Source organism: Hypomesus nipponensis, chromosome 12 (genome assembly GCF_054491055.1).
Source record: "Hypomesus nipponensis isolate SF chromosome 12, ASM5449105v1, whole genome shotgun sequence".
NCBI classification, from domain to species: domain Eukaryota; kingdom Metazoa; phylum Chordata; class Actinopteri; order Osmeriformes; family Osmeridae; genus Hypomesus; species Hypomesus nipponensis.
This window is the reverse complement of record NC_140372.1, coordinates 8,384,720-8,405,044: the sequence shown is the minus strand read 5'-3', so window position 1 is coordinate 8,405,044 and position 20,325 is coordinate 8,384,720. Positions and strand designations below refer to the sequence as shown.

Here is a 20,325-nt window from a genome sequence, read left to right as displayed (position 1 = left end):
TCAATAAACTTCCAACGTATAATTAAATGTGTCTGCACATCATTTGGCCACAGAATGTTTCTTCTTTACAATGTTAATAATAGAGGTGCTAGGGCTGTGTACAGCACCACATAGAAAGGGAAAAGACGTGTCAATTGTTACAGCAGAAATTAGACTTTACTAACAGAACATTGGCACTTTACTTAATATTGCTCCTATTTATAACATAAAACACGAGAGCACAGATAAAACGAGCCCATTGATTTAGTAACCAGGTGAATCTGTGACATTAACCTGCATTTACAAGTAGTATGAAAAATATTTTCCATCAAAAGCCAAAATTGTACATCCCATATAAGTTTTCCTAAAATCCTAAAATATTGATACATTCAATTTCTGTACAGCTTCACATCAATGAACATCTCCTGCCTTTATCTTAAAAACAATTTATACCACTAGTCACTCATGAAGCTTATTTACATCACAGTTGTGCAGAATGTCTGATACTGTCCCAAGAGGTGAGGAGGTGCAACTGCACTGTGCAATAAAAAACAAACAAACAAAAAAAAGCCAGTCAGTGCCTCCATCAAATGTTTTTGATGACATGGATGAACACCCAGACAGTGGATTTCCCCTACATGTAGCATCAGCAGCTTCTGTAAACAGACTGATCTTGAGTACATATCCATCCATACACTCATCAAACGTATTCATAAAATGTAAACATTGTCAATATAATTGTATGAGGTCATTTCAGAGGTCTCTGCAAATAAGTTTGGGCAAATGCCAAGCTTGATGTCTAATGTTGAAAGCACAAGCAAATCTACAGTCACAAATGATATTTCATTGGTAAAAATGGCCCCGCTTTCATAATCAAACACGTTAGTAATTTGCTCTGTATTCATACAGGGCTTTAAGCTGCACATCCCAACTTCTGTGGGTGTTTTTTAACTGAACAAGAGGACTATCTGATTGCATAAAACCACTGCAATGCTTCCAAAAATGTCAAACTCCATTCTTTTTAAATTATCAATGCCATTCACACTTTAGGGACTGAATGTCTGTAAAATTTAATCTTGAACCTTTTTTGGGTTCTTATAAAAATAAGTCTTAATTTTACATCTTTCTTCACTATTCATTTGATAATTTTGCCCATAAGTTCTTTGCCAAGTGCTGTCCATTTCAAAGAAGCAAGGTTGCATATTGTATACAAAATATTGAAAGCAAACATAGCTTATAGTTTGCCAACACTTGACTAATTGTGAAGACATATTGTTGCTGAGCATTCACAAGGATGAACATACAGTATGAATCCTGAAAGTCCAATTCTCATCTGTGTATCTACAGTTTGTTATTCAGAAAGATCTGAAAAATGTTAGGCCTATACAATATTTTACAATTGTGACTAAAAAAAGTGGCACTGTTCAGTCAGAAATCACTATGGTCAAACAAAAACAAAAAGAAAGTTCCTTTCCATTTGAAACATGAACTTTCAAATCGTACAAAAGCAACTTTAGAGTCAATGTTTGCATGACTTTGGAGCTGTAATATCCATCATAACTGGTGGGTTGATATGATATGAATAGATCCAATGCCTAATCCAGCCATATGCAATATGGTCAATCTAGATATTTAGGTTTAATGGATTCTGGAGGTTTCTAATACCATAATGCAAGCATATTTAGGCTTTTACTTACTGTATCTTACACCACTATGGAGTCATAATACACTGACCTTCATAACCAGTATTTGCCTCATATGAAAATCCAACCCTGTAAATTGATGCAAGGCATGGCATTAGAATAACGTTTCAATTTAATTTCAAACAATAACCAGTAATGTTTTCTTGCTATAGTCTTTCACTGTAATCTTTCACAGATCAAAATAAACAACCTCTAACCTAAATTATGACAACTTCTTCTGTAGCAACAATATGTTGCTCAGTCAAACGCAAAATATTGTAGAATGCCTGCCGTCGACCTATGAATTCAGAAAGGGTTAATTTCCCTCATGACATCCAACTGTGATTCAGAGTCACAGAGAGACTTTGTTTCATTTTCATTTCAATAGCTCAAGACAAAATATATTAGAAGTCTTGGCTTATAAAAAAAAAGAGTGCAACTTTATTTATACTCTAAAAATGATAACTCTTGTGGTAAAATACCTCTAGTCAAGAACTGTAGAACATCTTAGTGAGCCCAGTGTACCAGCGAACTCAGCGATCTGAACCATAGTTCAATAGCTGCCTAAAGAGCAACAATAATAACAACAGCTACAGCAGCTGCAGGGCCTACGAAGGGAGCTCCCCCTGATCTGAAAGAGCTTCGAGTCCTGAACACCTGTGCACCACTGCACATATGTCCACTGATCAGCAGGAGCTGCATGTACCGTATGTATGACGTTAAGGACCAATCCCACAGTGGGATTCATGCCTATTAGCTAGGGTGACTCCGGGAGAGAGTGGATCAGAGTGGGGCCATGGTGTATACCTCCTTCATGTCTCATCTGTACATGTCAGAGTACACATCGGAGCCCATCTGAAGCACACGTCTCAACGCTCCTTCAAAATAGACAACGCAGAGAAGGTCAGGCCTAATCAGATATCATCTGGACTCTTAAAAGAAATTCCCCAAATCTCTATTTCCCAAGAGAAAAGGCTGTGGAGTTTACAAACAGAGAAGAAGCAACATCTCATCCTAACTCTGACTCGGGGTGATGCGTCGGCGGATTGGAAGTCCGTCACCTCCACGTTCTCCTGAAGGCTCCTCTGTGTTGAGGGTACCACAGGGAAGTCCAGACTTCCAACCTGGGCGCAAATGATCTCCGATTGTGGTCAACCACGTCTCTCGCTTTCGCTTGTCAACCTCCGAGTCATGTTTGTCAACATAAAGTGCAACAGTGCATGGCTCCCCTTCTAGTTTGAACCATCAGTAAGATCTCCTGTTTGTGCTGCAGGCTCTAGCCTGACGGTCTGGGAAACAGTCAGACTGGGGTCGGAGTCTCTGTGACCCTCCCTGCTGGCCCCAGGCTGCGTCCAGCTCTGCTCAGACTGCAGGGGTCTCGGGGGGGTTACAGGGCTTGTGGGTGTCAGCGGTTTCACCAGCTCCTCCTCGTACACCTTTAGGATGGCCTCGCAAACGAAGCGATACTGGCTCTGGAAGATGGCGAAACACAAAATGTTAGGTTTTGATTTCCTAAAACCCCAGGCAGAATATTTAATGCAAAATGTATTTAAACGCTAAGGACATTCAGCTGTGTTGTGGGACCGTTTCCTGTATTCCAGCCTTTACTGACAAGGCATCATCGTCTCCTATCATTTGCATGCCATGTGGGGTCAGACAGAGGGCAACTGACTCACTGGGGTCTGGATCATCATTGCCCTCTGGTCTCTCATTGTCCTCACGATATCCAGGGGATACACTGGCTGGTTGCCCTCAATCAAACACATGGCAGTTTCCATGGTGATGAGAACCCCAGTCCGACCAATCCCGGCGCTGCGAGGCACGGAGGAGATGAGAAAGAGAGAGAGCGATGAGAAGAGCTATGATTACGGTAGAATTATTTTAAATGGAGTTTATGGCTAGCAGCGTTTTACAATGCAGGGTCCATCCACCAATAGGAACAAAACATAAATAAATCGCAGGTCCACGGTCTCTCGACAGAGCTTACCTGCAGTGGACCACCACTGGCTCCTCCCCCCTGCTCTCCGTCTGCGCACCAGGCTCACCAATTCCAGGAAGTTAGTGGAGTCATCCGGCACACCATGGTCTGGCCAGGCCATGTACTGGATCTGGGTCAGCTGCCTGCTCTCCTGGCTCTGAACACACACACACACACACCGACACATTGGCAGGTAAATTGTCAGACAGGACCACACAAGGACATTTACAATCCACACAAACAGGTGTATTTCTCTCACCTCCAGGTGAGTGAGGGTCATCTCTCTGACCAGGAAGGCTGCATCCCCCTCTTCAGACTCACAGGCCACCTGGAAGCTCCCGTAGGTGGTGCTGTTGTCCGGATTGGGCCAGTACTGGTGACACTTCACCTAGGAACACAGGACAAGATGGCCGTTCAGCAGATTTGGAGCAGGAGGGCTGAGCTGACAGCCAGGTTTACGATTCAGGGAGGCGGATCTACACGACAAGAGATCTCACGTTTTTGTTTTATTGCTTCCAGAAATCAAAATAATGGGAATCAACACAGACTAACACCACAGAGTTTGTCGTGTGAATGGCCGATACCACAACATGCTGTGGTTGTTAGCTTGTCTCGACCCCAGACACACCCAAAATACCACAGTACATTAGCCAAAAGGGGGCAGCGGAGAGTACAGACAGAGTGCTCGCTCGTACCCGCCCTCGCTCCACCTGGGTGGTGAGCATGACCACCATGGTGGAGCCCTGCTCCCAGGTCATCTGCCAGAAGTCTGGGCACGTCCCTGGCAGGGGCCCCTGGCATGCGATGTATCGGTTGGTTTGACCACTTCCCATGATCTCCATCTGATTGAGGGTTGAGAAGATCACACAGAAGGGGGGGTGGGGGGGTGGGGGGGGGTGGGGGGGGGGTGGGGGGTGGGGGGGGGGGGGTGGGGGGGGGGGGGGTGGTGAGCATACATGTGGACATCTTGTTCGATTCAGTGATTTCACTCGATCGGAAAAAACGAGGTAGGGCGTTTTTACGTTGATGTAGTTTGCGTTGATGTAGTCATTCTCGCCCTTCAGAATGACCCGTGTTGCATCGTCTGAGGTAAGAGAGACAGAGAAAGATAGAGAGAGAAAGAAAATGAGGGAGGGAGTGGGATCAATGCATCATGACATAGAGAAGTTATCTGAGAGGAGGAGAGGTCGCTTCTGATACTCACATGGAGAAATGTCTCTATATCGATTTTTGGAAATGTTCTGAGATAATTTGGCATGGGACATCATTAATCCAGGTCTTTTCCGGTACAGTTGCTGTAAAATAACATTAACAATGGTTATTGTTTGTTTGATTTGAGATAAGTATGGTGCAGCTGAGTGATAATTTACAGAGTTGCTCAAATCTCGCTGAAACCACCCTCTCAATGATTACACAACATCGACACAAACAGGAAATGATTTAGCTCATATTTTACAATAACAGGAAGCAATATACTTTGAAAGCTTTACTATATTTGTCTGTCGCAGGTATTTTCCCCTCAGATAAAACACTGGTCTGCCACTTGTGATTGGATTGTGAAACTCTAAACTTGTAAAACTGTTGGACAATTACATTCTGTAGAATTCTTCATGAGAGTGTGCCAAACTTTAAAGCCCATGGGTAGAGTTAACACAGAGTTTTACATTTCTCCTCTGAGATGAAACTGGGTTATGTAGAGATAAGAGTAAAACAACATAAACACCAAGAGTGCTGTCTGTGCAGACTAACATCAAACTGTGACAGGACAGCCCCGGTGTTCAGGCCTTGCTTCAGCTGCAGCATGGAGTCCCTCCAGGCGTCGTGGTGGCACTGGGCAGGGTACTGGGGCGCCCTCTCTGCAAGGTACTGGAACTGCGGCTCCGCATCCAGATTCTCATCCACCACGTCGTAAATCGCTAAACGGAACAGGAGAGGAGGAAGAGGCGGAGGAGTAGGGAGGAAGAAAGACTTTCATGCAAATACAAATAATAAAGAACCTAGGCCAAGGCACACTAAAGCAATGACAAGCAGGTCACAAGTGGAAGTCACATGGAGAAGCATCTGAGCAGGATGTTGACGGGCCACTGGGCCCTCCCTCCCTCCCTCCCTCCCTCCCTCCCTCCCTCCCTCCCTCCCTCCCTCCCTCCCTCCCTCCCTCCCTCCCTCCCTCCCTCCCTCCCTCCCTCCCTCCCTCCCTCCCTCTCCCTCTCCCTCTCCCTCTCCCTCTCCCTCTCCCTCTCCCTCTCCCTCTCTCTCTCTCTCTCTCTCTCTCTCTCTCTCTCTCTCTCTCTCTCTCTCTCTTTCTCTCTCACCGTTGGGCCGGACCAGCAGTATCAGCTCCCTGGAGCGCTCCTCCTCACAGCTGGCCTTGATGATCAGCACCACCTCGTCATGGGTCAGGCTGGAGATGTCCCGGCCATTGATCAGCACCACCTGGTCCCCCTCGTTGAGACGGGGCACGCATAGGTCCGCCTGAGGGGGGGGGCGAAGGGGGGGCGAAGGGGACAACACAGCGTGAGCCAGGAGCAAAGTGAAGGAGGATGTGTGCCATTATTTGTCTAGTTTAAAAGCTGATTTCGGCGTACCGCTGTTCCCGGGGCTACTCGCGACACGATGACGGGCATCTTCTGGTCTAGTCCACCCTGAGGAGGAAGGGAGGGGCAGAGGGGTTAGGAGGAGGAGGGGGTTGGTATCCCGAGTCTGTGGACTACTTTCTCGATATGTCATGACGGTCTGTCAAGCACATACCTTCACATTGAACCCGAATCGACCGTGTTCGTCAGGGCACATCTTAATCAACACCAGATTATCATGGGGAACTTCTCCATTCAACTGAAGGGTGAACAGAAGAATCAACCGTTTAGGATTCAAATCGTTCGAGTGGGAGGCATCGTATACTTTTCTTCAAATCAAAATCCCAGTTATACCAAAGTCCCAGTTCATTTCCTGAGGGGAAATTACAAACATCCAAAACCACGAGGCGTGCAGAGTCTGAACATCAGTCCGTGTGCTGTGGAGGGGCACTGATCTGGCTCACCACTGTCCTGCTTGCTGCCCCGGGGACGTTGTACAGCTCGTTGATGTGGTTGTCCAGCTCCAGCTGGGAGGCCGACTGGCTGGTCTGGCTGCACAGGGTCCTCCTGCTCTGCTTGGGAGGCAGGGCCGGGGGCTGGCCATCTATTGTGGTATCAGGTGACCTGAACACACACACGCACACAGGCATACACATGTATGCATCCACACACACACACACACACACACACATACAGACATACAACCAACAGACAAACAAACAGGGCACACATCAGCTCACAAACCGTCAGCAGAAGCTCTTTGTGAACATGGATCTCAACGGGGAAACCAGGAGCTCAGCGGGTAGACTGCTTTTACGCGTCCGAACTCTCTCTGCTGGCTGACGAAGCGGCGGTGTGTGGGAGCAGAGACGTTGGCGAGGCGGTGTGCTGGCAGCACACATTACGCTCAGCCTGATGGGGTCATGCCCCCGCCCCGGTCACAGCACATGCATGTTGTTTGGCCTCCCGTCGGCCTGCGAAGCGGCGCAGCACCAGCCCTGTTTGAGGTCAACTGCCGGAGACAGCGCCCCCCCCAACCCCCAACACAAACAGACTGGGCTGCTGTGAGCCTGCTGTGGGTCTCTGGCTCTCTCTGGGGGGAGGGGGAGGGCGGAGGAGGCGGAGGAGGAGGAGGCGGAAAAAGAGGAGGAGGGCTAGGGGAGTAGTGAGGAGAGGAGAGATTGAAGACGGGGTGGAGATGGAGGTGGATTTACAGGGTCAGAGGAAGGATTGGGAGCGACATGAGAGACATGAGAGAGAGAGAGAGAGAGAGAGGGGGGGGGGGGGGATGGATGGATGGATGGATAGATAGATAGATAGACAGTGAAAGACAGAGAGAAGGAAACGAGATAGTGAGAGAAAGAGAGAAATCATGTGACCTAGAAAACGCCAGGAATCCATCTGGGACTCCAGGGACAGGAGGAGAGTCCTTCTGCCTACAGTACTGTCAGGATGCAATGATGTACCTCATGAACCATGAAAAACAACACAACACCCCTTACGACCACCCCCCACCCCCACGCACGCATACACAGTTGGCATGATGCTCGCTGCCTTGTTTGGTCGGTCTGGCTGACGCAGAGATTTCACCAAAGCTGACAGCATTGAGTGCAGCCAAGAGAGTTGTGCTCCTTTTCAAGAGTTGTCCCAGTCCTGACTGCCAGCCTTTCTGTGGCTCAACATCCCTTTGAGATCGCAACCTCCACGGGCCAACGGAGACAGGGACAGCTGTTTGGAAAATGCTGTCATACACACACACTGGGGTAAACTGTGCACACACACACACACACACACCCACGCACACACAAACACAGTCAGCTGTTCTGTCCCATTGTGTCACAGGATTGATAGAACCAGATGGAGTTAAGGCCATGGAAAAAAAGACATTTCGTTTGTACCAACAATAATAAGAAACTAAACAAGATTCTCTAACACAACAGCAACAAAGCCATTTACTGTACATCTATCTGTCATAGAACAGAGAAAAGGCAGACAAAGGACAGGAAGAAACAAGCCATAATGTCTTGCTGGTGTACAACAACATTTGAATGGTAGATAGCCCACTATGGAATATTAGCATAACAGGCATTAACCAATGGGCCTCAAGCTTAAACTGTGGCTTCTCCGCTCTGCCAAGTTCAAATCTCATTACGGATGCCTAAATGACAGCCATGAACGCAGTCTATTTTCTGGTCTCCAGGCACGGCTTGGTGCTAACGCCGCGGGCTATTTACATAATAAAAACAAAATGGTTCAGAAGAATAAAGAAGAGATTGGGGTGGGAAAAGAGAGGCTGAGGAAATTCAGCCCAATAGACTCTGAAAGAGGAAGCGGGACCTCCTATTGGTTGGTAAATAGGATGGCTTTGTGCTGTCGAACATAGATGCATCACATAACCTCTTGTTGTCCTACAGGATCAAAAGTGACTTCACAGCACATATGTCTGCCATGGTTATCTGGCACAGTGGCAGAACAACTTAACATCATGTGCTCAGCCCAAGGGGGAAAGGTGTTTGAGCATTCATTGCACTCATGCTAGTTTGAGTTTCTGTTTACAGTGCAGTAATAATGAGGATTCATTACTAGCATTATTCCATTTGTGCTGAGAAAACGCATGTGCCTCCATCGAACGATGGAGCAGCTAAGATAGACAAGTCAAATAGAGGGATCTTGCTAAATGTCTCGTGAATATACTGTAGGGATGCATGTGCATGTGAGTGTGGGTACAGTATCGATGTATACTGTACACAGTGCATACAGGAGAGCATGCTTACAGGGTACAGTCCAAACTGATGCTATTGGCCTGGGTTGAGGAGGGTGACTTGTGATTGGCGAACACCTGACGGGGTGAGGTGTTGATCACGTGATCCAGCAGGTGTCCTACCGAGGATGGGCGAGGGCGGGACTCCCTACTGGGGGAAGACAGGAAACACATTACTGTGCTTCGGGGCCAAAAATCGAGACGGATCCAAATTCATTCATTCATTAGTGTTTGCGTGTGCGGCGTGCGCGTGTTTCTACTCACTGGTTGGGCGTGCCAGGCAGGGAGCGCGTGGGCAGACTCTGCGTCTCCATGCGGTCCTCCTGCAGAGAGGTTCTGCTGTCGGACTCCCAGTCCATCCCGCTCATCAGCTTCCGTATCAGGGGCTTGCTGGGAGACCTGGGGGGTGGAGAGGACAACACGGGATATGTTGTTAACATGAATAAACGCTGAGGTGGGTATCGGATAAAAGGGAGACAAAGCCTATGCTCGGAGACCCTGTTTCTGTGCTACCCCCGCTGTCTGTGCTAGAACTCCACACCTGATCCGGTTTTCTAGGTTGTGGTTTCGGCAGTGCAACTTCTTGTGCGGGGGGGGGGGGGTCTCTAAGAAGTCAAACCTCACTGAAGTGGTTGAGGGTCCCTCTCGTGCAATAGCCTGTGCGTGGCTGCTTTACATAGTTGTCATACCTCCAGTCAAGTACCACATCGAAGATAATGACTGAAATGGTGAAAGTAAACGTCCTCTTCTCATCTCAGTAACTGAATTAAATTGTGGGTCTACAGTGTGTTACGACGACTCGGTCAGCTGAGGTTTCTCTGTAAGATATTCTCATGTACGGAGGTTAAAGAGAGAGCAAGTAGGGGTTCTCAGAGCTGGGTCTTACCTGACAAACACTCTGTCCTTCACCGCCTTCTCCTTCCCGTACTGGACTGACTGAACCTCCGTCCTCCCACTGGGGAAACACAAACACAGCATCCAGTACCACCTCCATATTCCACTCTCGGGGCTGTTGTGTGTGGAGCCAGGAGGACAGGGGGAGATGTGGCAATCAGAGACTGGCACCAGAGAAGGAACCAGGCAGCCACATCAGACTCTTCGAAGAAATAATATACTGGTGAGAGGAAACGGTTTTCTCTATGGCTATTGTGCAACGTTCTATGGCCCCCAAAGATATTCAATTCGACCGTTACGCAATCCTGCCCACACACTGGCTGTGATACAGCAGCCCTGCAGGTCAAGTGCATCCCATGGGCTTTGTACAAATTGCAAATAGGCTTCTAGACACAGTACATACGGTGTGTTATGCTGACAGCAATTAGAGAAATAGGGGGTGTGAAGGGCTGTTTGTAGCTGACGCACTCAGCAGTGACATTGAGAGGATGAGATGAGTTCATGTTTGGGTCATGGGCTCTCTTGTGAGGTTTAGACGGATGCATTTCAGTTATTTGAGAAGCGATGTTTGGGGTATACAAAACAGACGCCATCAATTCAACATAACTTGTGTTTACATCTCTCAAATTATAATTATAACATGGAAATAATACATGAATACAGTCTGTTTATGATGTTTATGATGATGTTATGTTTATGTTCGTGTTCCAACTGGACCCCTCAAATGTCCACAATAAAGAAACCTTGTGGTGCTAAAAGTCGCCTATCACTTACCAGTAGCGGAACTTGGAGCCCAGTGTGAAGTAGTGAGTGAGGAAGTTCTTCTGTAGGGGCAAGGGTCTCTCCAGGCGGAAGAAAGTGTGGTGCTCCACACAGGCCTTCCACAGGTTCTTACAAGCCCGGTAGCTGGCCATGTTGAAGCACAGCAGAGCCTCACGACTTTCAGGCTGGGGGGGAGGGAGGGAGGGAGGGAGGGAGGGAGGGAGGGAGGGAGGGAGGGAGGGAGGGAGGGAGGGAGGGAGGGAGGGAGGGAGGGAGGGAGGGAGGGAGGGAGGGAGGGAGGGAGGGAGGGAGGGGTGTCAATGTTAAGCTCTGCATACGCAAGACAGTGTGGGTCCTGGATTATCTCACTTGATTACCTCACATTTGACACGCAAGGCTGCCTTATGGGACGCTATTGTGTCAGGCATAATAATCCCTTACCTTAAATGCCCTTTGGACTGGCTGAGTGAGTAGAGAAGTGAACTAATATGAGGTGATAGAGCCCATTTCTGATAAAAGGAGCATTTTTTTGACCAAAACGATGGTGTTTATTTTGCAGGGTGTCATTTCCCTCCACCATCATTACACCCATCCTCATCTTCATCCTAATCCTCATCACCATTGCAGAAAAAATCACACACGCACAGAGAAGATGGAAGTCAATTGCATCCAGATACTTACTAAATCTTTCCGGAGTTGAATAAAAAATCGTCTACATTTGAATGAAATTTTCACTATATTCACCCTGAAAGACATAAAAAGAATAGCATGTTCAAAGGCATGAAAATCTTTTGCTCGTCAATGACAATTCTTTTTTTGCCTGACCTATTTCACTCTTTCCTTTAAGCATGACTCAGAGACTAAATATAAACTAGCCTGTCTCAATCTGCCATAATTAGTCTATTACTCATTTAAAAGAAATTCTCATTTTATAGATGGACTCATACAGTACAACATGCATCCCAAGGCTGATTTTCTTTTCTTTTTTGAAAAATCTTACCCACAAAAGGTTTGTTTTGAAGTAAATAGTGGTTTGATACAACTGTGTATGTGAAACTGTGTTATTACTTACCATGGAAAAGTGTGGATTCGTAGCCTGTTCTTAAGTATGACGATGCCTAGAGACATCACTCCCATGAATATCTCTGTGTTACTTGGATCCTACAAAAGAAAGTGCAGCAGAGGAAGAAAACACTGAGGATTTTTCCACAACAGAGCCGACTAGAATAGAGGAGGTTCTACTGTTGTAGGTAATGGGCCCTGATTAGACTAGCAGTGAAAAGGAATATCCCTTTGTGGTATGAGACGCTACACTGAGGAAGCTGAGTTGTTTTTTTATTAATCTCATACCTTTGGAACAAAATGAAATATACAGTCTATGGTTTTGCTTGGGTAGCAATCCAAAGGACTTCCTGATCTTCCAGAAAACTCTTACATTTGATGTTTAAAAGTGTGGACCTCATTGGCAGTCACTGTTTATTTGCAGTGAACACATCACATGCTATCAACACAAATATTGACTTCCTCTCTTGTTTATTTGGACAGCGCACAATTTCTATTGGACCAATGGTACCAGGTGGCAAAACTGAAGTCCACATAGGTTAAATGATGTGGTAAACATTGGCCACATTCAACTGGTGCAACAACAGAAGTAATTATATAATCATGATAGTAATTCTGTTCAGTGTGAGAACTTCATGTTGATTTCTCGACCATATTTTGGTCCACAGTGTCCCACTAGAGGTAAAGTGGTAGCTTTGATACTTACTCTAGCATAGTGTAGTTCTACTCCATAGAACTCCAGTGTATGTGCTGTGTTTAGATAGTTGAACTCTGACTGTGCAGGAGACAGTCCTCTGAAAGGATAAGGAAAGAGTGGGAGAGAGGGAGAGAGGAGCATATATATATAGAGTAAAACAGATTGACAGTGTTGAGAGTACAGAGTGTGTGTGTTGGAGAGAGAGAGAGAGAGAGAGAGAGAGAGAGAGAGAGAGAGAGAGAGAGAGAGAGAGAGAGAGAGAGAGAGAGAGAGAGAGAGAGAGAGAGAGAGAGAGAGAGAGAGAGAGAGAGAGAGAGAGAGAGAGAGAGACTTTGGCTCCATCCATCCAGCCCATTGAGCAGAGAGAGGCCAGAGAGAGCCTAACAATGAGCTGCCTTGTTCTGACATGGGCCAGTTGGAGCAGCTTCAGCCAGAGCCTCAGCTGCCCTCGACTGACTGAGTGGCAGAGAGAGACAGTGTGTGTGTGTGTGGGTGTGTGTTTGCACTTTTGCGTGCTTTGCTACTTAGAGATGAATTAACTGAATCATTGATTTGTTCGATTTTTGTTCTGTATTAAATATACACCGAGCATTTCAAGGTTAAGAAAATAAACAGGAATAGCTTTTGACTCACACATCCTTAACCATGAGAATTCTGTATTCCCAAAGCATTCTTACGTGTGTTGCTGATGACATTTGGCGACCTCTTTCTCAAAATCCTGTGGCGCATTGGGGATGAAACAGTATTCTGAGAGGTAACCAGGCAAGTGTTCAGCGTGGTTGTAGTCTCCCAGCTCCGCTGCAACACAAAGCGGACAGTGTGTGTGTGTGTGTGAGCACAGTGTGCAAATTGAGGAAAAGCACACCACCCATTCACTCATTTTCTGGTTAAACATCGCCTTTGTGCATCAAGAAAGAAGGGGGTCTTCTGCAGTTTAAATTATCCAAACATTTGTCTTTTGTTAAAAAGGAACTGAGAAAGATGGGTCCTACTTATCGATTCAACACTGTGGAGAATGTTTCCCACAGTGAAAGTTAATAAACTCTGAGGTTGAAGATGGATTCCAAGGATTCGAGAAAGATTCACCAATAAGAGAAGTGAATGGAATTAGCTTCTGAATGGAAATGCTTTAGCGCCTTTTTTCTAAATACAATTAAAAGACTGGATAGAAAAGGGGACAAGGCCATTCAGGAGCTGCAGTAAATATTTAAAATTAGGCAGTTGGTGTTGTTACAGCTCACTTTTTGATTCTGCTCTTTTTTGCTCCATGCAATTTTCAACGCCACACTAGTAACAGGAGCAACGAGCCTATGTGAAAACAGTAGGAGGTGTTTGTAGGGCAACATATTCTCTTCATAATCGTGAAAATGCAAGATGATCTACGCGGCAACAGTTATTCATGCAGTGCGGTGCCATGACCACTTCCTGCGTGACCTATTTACCTCCTACACAGCATGTTGACAGTGTTGTGAGGGCGCAGCCTTCCTATTAAGTAAACAACCAATGAGCTGGGCTTTTGCTTCCACCCTGCTTGTATGGTTATTGTATTCCCTCTCTCTCCCCCTTTCCAAGCGTATTGGGGTCAATCTGTAAACAAAGACCCTGTGCCAGACTAATGAAAGGGGGAAATACAGTATGAGGCTAAGGCAGTCGACTCTTCAGAAGGTACTAATCCTTTGGTACGGATTCACTAACATGCACTCATGGAAAACCTGGTATTTTCCAGGGCAGGAAAGCCCTGCTAGACTGATCATGCCTTTGACTTAGTTGACACTGAGTGCAATAGCCTAATAGTGTTGGTCATTTAGAATAATTAGACTTACATTGAACAGCATAGGATGCCAAGAGAGCTGCAGTGTTATAGGGACAGGGCAGTCTGAGACAAGACAGAGAGAGATACAGTCAACACTCGTGCTCAAACAAAGTTGAGGACTATTATGGTGAAGCATTTCTTTCTAAGCCTTCCACTCACCTTCCACTCAGGATGTCCTGCTTAATCTGAAGAAAGTACTGATACCTGAGGAAAGACCAAAATAGAGTAGGGTCAATAGCAAGACCCTCACAAACTGAAATGAAGTTGCTTGGATCAACCTTTGAGCACTCACCTTGTGTACTCTTCCTGAAGTTTGTTTGGGTCAGTTACAAAGAATTTGACTCTGAAGTTCAAACAGTTCTGAGATCTCTCTGAAAGAACATAATAGTAAACAATTATATCCCAAACAATACGTTACCACATAAGTAACATCACAAGTAAGTGTTTTCTGAAACTAAAGGTTAACAACATACTTTTCAGTTGCTTCCGGATGGGTTTTACTGGGTCAAGCCACCTCTGTAAAATGAGAACAAATATTATGAGGAATAACAATATATTGAAAAATAAATAACAGCAAGAAACCACCTCCCCCAACTTGTCTACAAATAATACACAATAATAGCACACTAACAACACAACATCATTATTGCTCTGCAAACTTGCAAACCCTTACAAAATAAACATATCTAACAACCTGATAAATCCACAAATCTGCTTCAACCTTTTGTTTGCAGATCATAACTGGTCATCGCATCTACCTCTTTGTGTTGACAGGACATGAGCCTTGCTAGCTGTGAAGCTACAGGATGCTGGCTGAACTCTCACCTGACTGTCAGCCGGATCATCAGCCAGCTGCAGGCCAAAGTAATCTCTCTCAGTCAGCTCCAGGTGTTTGAACACTACATCCAGCAGGATCTGTCCTTGATCGAGCTTCTGAAGGGAGGAGAGATCAAGGGAGGCACATTATCCTTACGGCCTGGGAATGTTTAAGAATGAGCGCCAAACTGCGCACCGCGAAAACCACCTAAAGGATGAAGGTTAATGGTCAGAGCTCCAATGTTCTACAAAACAACAAACTACTGTCTAACTGTGAGTACTTCTGTAAGTCTCTGTACAACAACTTCCTACTTCCGGACTGTCAAAAGTGGGAATCTGAATGGATGCCTTTTAGAGCATGCAGCAAGTCGCAACTTTCTGCAAGTGTCAGGGCAATGTGCAAACACTGGGTCTCTGGACCAGAGACAATGTATTATTCACAAGCTTCTGGGGGAATGAACACCTAGCCAAGGCCTGGAGAGACTACAGACTACAGTGACTATACTGTGCACTACTGTACATACTAAAAGGACCAATCCTCCTCTGCATTCTGTATTTGATTGGCCAACATGGTTGGACCTATGTCTGAGAGGGGCCTCGTGGACCCAAAGAGCCACCGTAACTCTCAGCTCAGGCTCCTTAGTCATGCAGCCAATGACAACTCAGTGATGCAGCTGACTCAACCAGGTCAAGATAAAAGTGGAAACGGACTTGACTGAATCAGTCCCTAGTCAATTTGATAGTTGGCACGCAATAGATGGTTAGTGAACAACATTGATTTGTTTGATTTTAAAGGCCCCTCGCTCTGACATCCCCCTGCTCTGGAAAGGTCCTCCGTAGTGCCTCTGTGTCACTGGCACGGGGTCATCCATTATGCAGAGAACATGAAAAACAACTGAAGGCGTCGTGTCTGTATGAATAAGTAAACACCACCCAGTCTGTGTAGGACCAACTCCAGCAATGCTCTCGTCAACTTTTCCTTTGTCTTGTTCGTCTTTTTATAAAGAGAGTGGGCAGTCCACTGAGGCCAATGATGCAGGGTTTTGCAATACTGCAATTAGTTATTGGCTCGCTGTTTTACAGTATCCAACCCATCTTAAGAGGACTGAAAGACTGCACCTCCTCCAGCAGAACTACTGTCAGAAATGCATGTAAGCTGACCCCATTTTCAGCATCATGACAGATATTGAGAAGACATTCAGCCTGAGAAGATGTGTGTGTAGCCCATAATGTAAGGAGCAGCACTTTCATGGTTGTTTCCCAGGGGATAGACCTGGACTCAGAGCCGACCAAGCATATTGAACACTTCTGCACAAATACAAAACGGTGTCAATACCATTTAACACTCCCTATAGATGTAAAGCAATCAATGTACATATCTGATTTGTAATTGTGACCTTACCCTTTACCAACAATCATTTGCCTGGTCTCACTGCCATTGTTCTGCCTTTGCACACGAAAAGACTTCTAATGGAGGTTCTTTGGTAACAGATCTCCAAAACGAAGGGATTAGTGGATGAGCAGATGTAGCCCAGAAAAGGGGTAGTAGGGCACAGTGTAGAGGTGCAGGGGCCAGTTAGAAGTGCAGGGTGTGTTTGGTGTCTGCAGCGTGTGGAGTAATTAGGACAGTTCACAGAGGGGAACACACTAATGCCTGGGCCTGCTGACCCCTCCCCCTCCCCCACCCCAACCCCAGATATTCCCCACCTGCCCACCCAAGCCCCTGGTCCAGCCATTAAAAGCCTCAACTGTACAATTCCCCGACACATCCCACTGACCAGGGTGAAGGAAGCAGCTGCTCCTGTGGACTGCAGGACCGCATGTGTGATTCCCACAAATGTTGTCATGCAGTTTGCTGCTACTTCCACAAACAACACACACTTTGTAGCATTACATGTGTATAACAATGTTTTCTTGTCATGTTTGACAACATCTATGTCCTGTTATAACGTAATTGAGCCTTCCTTTTGTTCCAAATAGGAAGCTCTTACATATTACAGCACCTCCATTCACAAGGCTATGCATTACTGGGAAATTAGCATCATCAATTGAATGCTATAATTGTAGCATCGATTGAAGGCTCTCGTAAAGAGATGCAGACTTCTTCATACTTACATCAACTTTGAAGGCTTGAACTGTGTTATCCAGCAGGAGTACACTGCAGACCACCTCTGTGTGCTGCCTGTCTTGTACCAGCTCCGACGCTCGGACATTGTAGTTTCTGCCAGCGGGCAACCGGAAGCGTGCGGTCATTACTGTCCACACAATGTCTGCAACCGAGAGACAGAGAGCCAAGGAAGAGAACATGAGAACATTAACCAACACAACACAGTGAGTATTAGCAACATTAGCCAATTGCATAGTTATGTCAAAATGGATTTGATAAATAACTAAACTCCACAGTTACATGTCAAGTAAAATCCCAATTTTACCTACAAGATACACAGTATCAGGGAATGTTTTTCACTTTTGACCTTTTTAATGCATGACATCATCCATAGGAGAGAAGGGTCTGGAAATCAAACATCCCACACCAGCAGAGCTTTTGTGAGTGACAATGGCTTTCTGTGAATGTCACAGAAATGCACAATGCCACACTGAAGCGCTGTCATAATGGCCACCTCTCTGGAACTCCCACATGCTTTACATACTGTCATGGGTCTCTGTTGCTCACAGGCTACAAAGACACAAGCTATTCATCATCTCCTACTGTACATGTTAAGCACTTCTACTTTAATCAATACTAGGCTGGATGACTTCTAGTCATGTGGGACTGTTTCCCAGCGTAACAGCTCTTTCACTTGCCCCTGAGAGCTGAGGTCAATTTGAATGGATCATGATAAAAAGTGGACCATCTTTTTCAAAGATCAGAGGATATGCAAAAACACAATCCAGCAAAGTATTATGGTAAAAGGACAGTGTTCAACCCTTTGGATCAATCAGCCCACATCGCATGTCTATAACTCTACAACTGGCCTTCTGTAGAATCACCATTCACTCAACCAATGCTCCTGAAAAACACCCCCCTGTAGGGAAGCCCTTCTGATTGACCAGAGGCCGAGCCTCAAGGGAGGGAGCTTAAAACAGATCAGTCAAGTAACATCAATTGCTCAAACAAGCAGAACGGATCAACAAACAGCTTTTTTTGGTGCTTTTGGGCAACGATACAGTGTTATTATCCTCACTATCATTGGTGGTCAACATGGTGAGCAACAAGCCTAATCCTATAGTTCAAATGGTCTGGGTCAGATCATGTTCTTCAATCATCGATGATAGTTAAAACAGAGCTTAAACTGATGCTGCTGTTATAACATATAACCACACCTGCATTGTCTGATTATGCCTACTGTACTCACATAATGATGATACAAAAAAATAGTTTACCTTAGATGACACAGCAATCACTGTAGATAAGGGAAATATAATGATGTACTTACATTCATCTAAAATTGAAACCCAGTGTTCTATAAGGACAATCTAGCAATGTCTAACCTAGGTTGCTGATACAGTATATTTCCACTCGAACACTGGAAGAACATTGAGCGACATAAACATCACTCAGCTTCTTGCGAACATTTTCTGTACCACAACAAACACACACACAGACACACACACACACTCTAATAGCAAACTCCCTATCATTGCCACATGCCACCAAACGGATCAAATAAAATGAACAAACAAAGAGTGTTAATCATAACAGCCCTTCCTTGTTATTTTCATTCATCATTTGTCCCACGTCAGATAAGGGTAGGTATCAAGGTGATTTCATTCATGGTTTCGACGCTGACTAGCTCACTACCTCCAGCCGTGGAGGAGGGGACTTGATCAGCAACAGTGATTCACAGCATTTTAGAGTTTGTCACTTAGGTTAGCCCACCACTTTTCCACCATCTACAGCAGGGTTTGGCTAATAAAGCTGCCCACTGCCCAGCATCACACAACCTCTTTACAGCTCTCATTCACGAGTGGGAAAAGTCTTGAGTACGGATTGGACTAGCTGAGCTCAGTCGCTAAGAATGAGAAGGGGAGCTTAGTGGAGACAATCATCCTCTTCATTCATTCTCAACCCTGCAGTTAATATAAGAGAGATGGTAAAGATTATGTGATGGCAAATGGCTGCTCCACTTCCTCTTAGGGAGGAGGCAAAGTGGAATGCTATGAAATCAGTGGTGGTAGAGTTGGTGATGGTAGGGGTAAAGGGTGAGGTGATATGGTAGGCTTGTTTAGGATGGTGCTGCCTACCAGGGTCAGGATATACAGAGGCTGGGGTATGTTCAAAAAAACCTAGTCCAGCATAATGGTTTTGTGTGGTTTGAAGACAGTGTTCACCTTCTAATACTAAAGGCCCCACTTAGTTTTGTTTTACAGTTGGCTATATGACAACAAAACAACTGGTGAGAGCATCATCCCTTTCTTTTCAGGTGTTTCACAATATCACCATTCAAATATGAATAAAAACAGATAAATCAGACATGGTGTTGTAAGGACTATGTATATAAGTATGTATTTTATCCTGGCTTAACTTGCTGGCCTCTGAGGTGTTATAAACCAGGTTTACAGGGTTTTCATTAAAATCCTATGGCCTAGGAAGAATATTAGCTGTAGTTCTGCTCCGAACGCTTACCTTCATAAACAGCTCCGATAGAGTCCAGGTTTTGAAGGATGAATTGAATGAAGGAATCCAAATCAGCGGAAGAGGTGGTGCAGATCTATTCGCCGCTGCAGACCCACATACACCTCGTTATGGTGCTGGCCAGCATAGCTTGCCAGACGGCTTCAGTCGATAGGCTACACTTGCTACACGGCCCCACTGGTCTCTAGCAACAGCGATGGATGCGTTGGGTCCGTTGCAAACGTCATGAAGACATCCTTAAATGTTAGCAAGAGCAGGTAGGCTACCATACAGAACCAGTAGGCTACGTTGAATGAGCCTTCCTTGATCTCAACGCTTTCAGAGACAATCAGTGGCGGTTTTGATCATTGTGACTTCACTGACTTTGCAGCAGAAGCGGAAAGACCGCAACGAAACAATGTTGCAAGCCAGTCCTGCTTGTCTACCGATATTGATGGCGCAAACTCTGCATTAGGCTATAGTGAGCGGGGGTGGTGTCAAACTAGTTAGGAGGCGTGTCATTTTTCTCTGAAGATTTTTTATTTTTCATTCATATGTTTCCCCAAATTATGAAGAATACGGCTTTTTTAGGCCAGAAGCATATTAACGTTACTGGATAAAGAACGCGATCAAATATTCAACATGACAGAATTTCAGGAGGACTGGATTTTTACATTTTATTGTGTGTGTATA

The 20,325-nt window shown here is 45.5% G+C and overlaps 1 protein-coding gene across 1 annotated transcript; it reads right to left on the bottom strand.

Moving 5' to 3' along the window:
- Window positions 1-134: 134 nt before the first annotated feature.
- LOC146260906 (tyrosine-protein phosphatase non-receptor type 4-like) lies at window positions 135-20,018 on the bottom strand. The gene is given in 28 exon segments (XM_084668201.1): window positions 135-3,133; window positions 3,338-3,473; window positions 3,649-3,676; window positions 3,679-3,796; window positions 3,899-4,027; window positions 4,335-4,481; window positions 4,662-4,723; window positions 4,844-4,934; window positions 5,389-5,555; window positions 5,952-6,111; window positions 6,225-6,281; window positions 6,388-6,471; window positions 6,677-6,836; window positions 8,987-9,121; window positions 9,238-9,372; window positions 9,860-9,928; window positions 10,642-10,814; window positions 11,311-11,374; window positions 11,702-11,790; window positions 12,398-12,485; window positions 13,066-13,186; window positions 14,212-14,264; window positions 14,361-14,405; window positions 14,494-14,572; window positions 14,675-14,717; window positions 15,027-15,134; window positions 17,133-17,287; window positions 19,645-20,018. Coding segments are annotated over 27 exon segments (2,919 nt in total). The 5' UTR covers window positions 17,271-17,287; window positions 19,645-20,018; the 3' UTR covers window positions 135-2,893.
- Window positions 20,019-20,325: the final 307 nt, after the last annotated feature.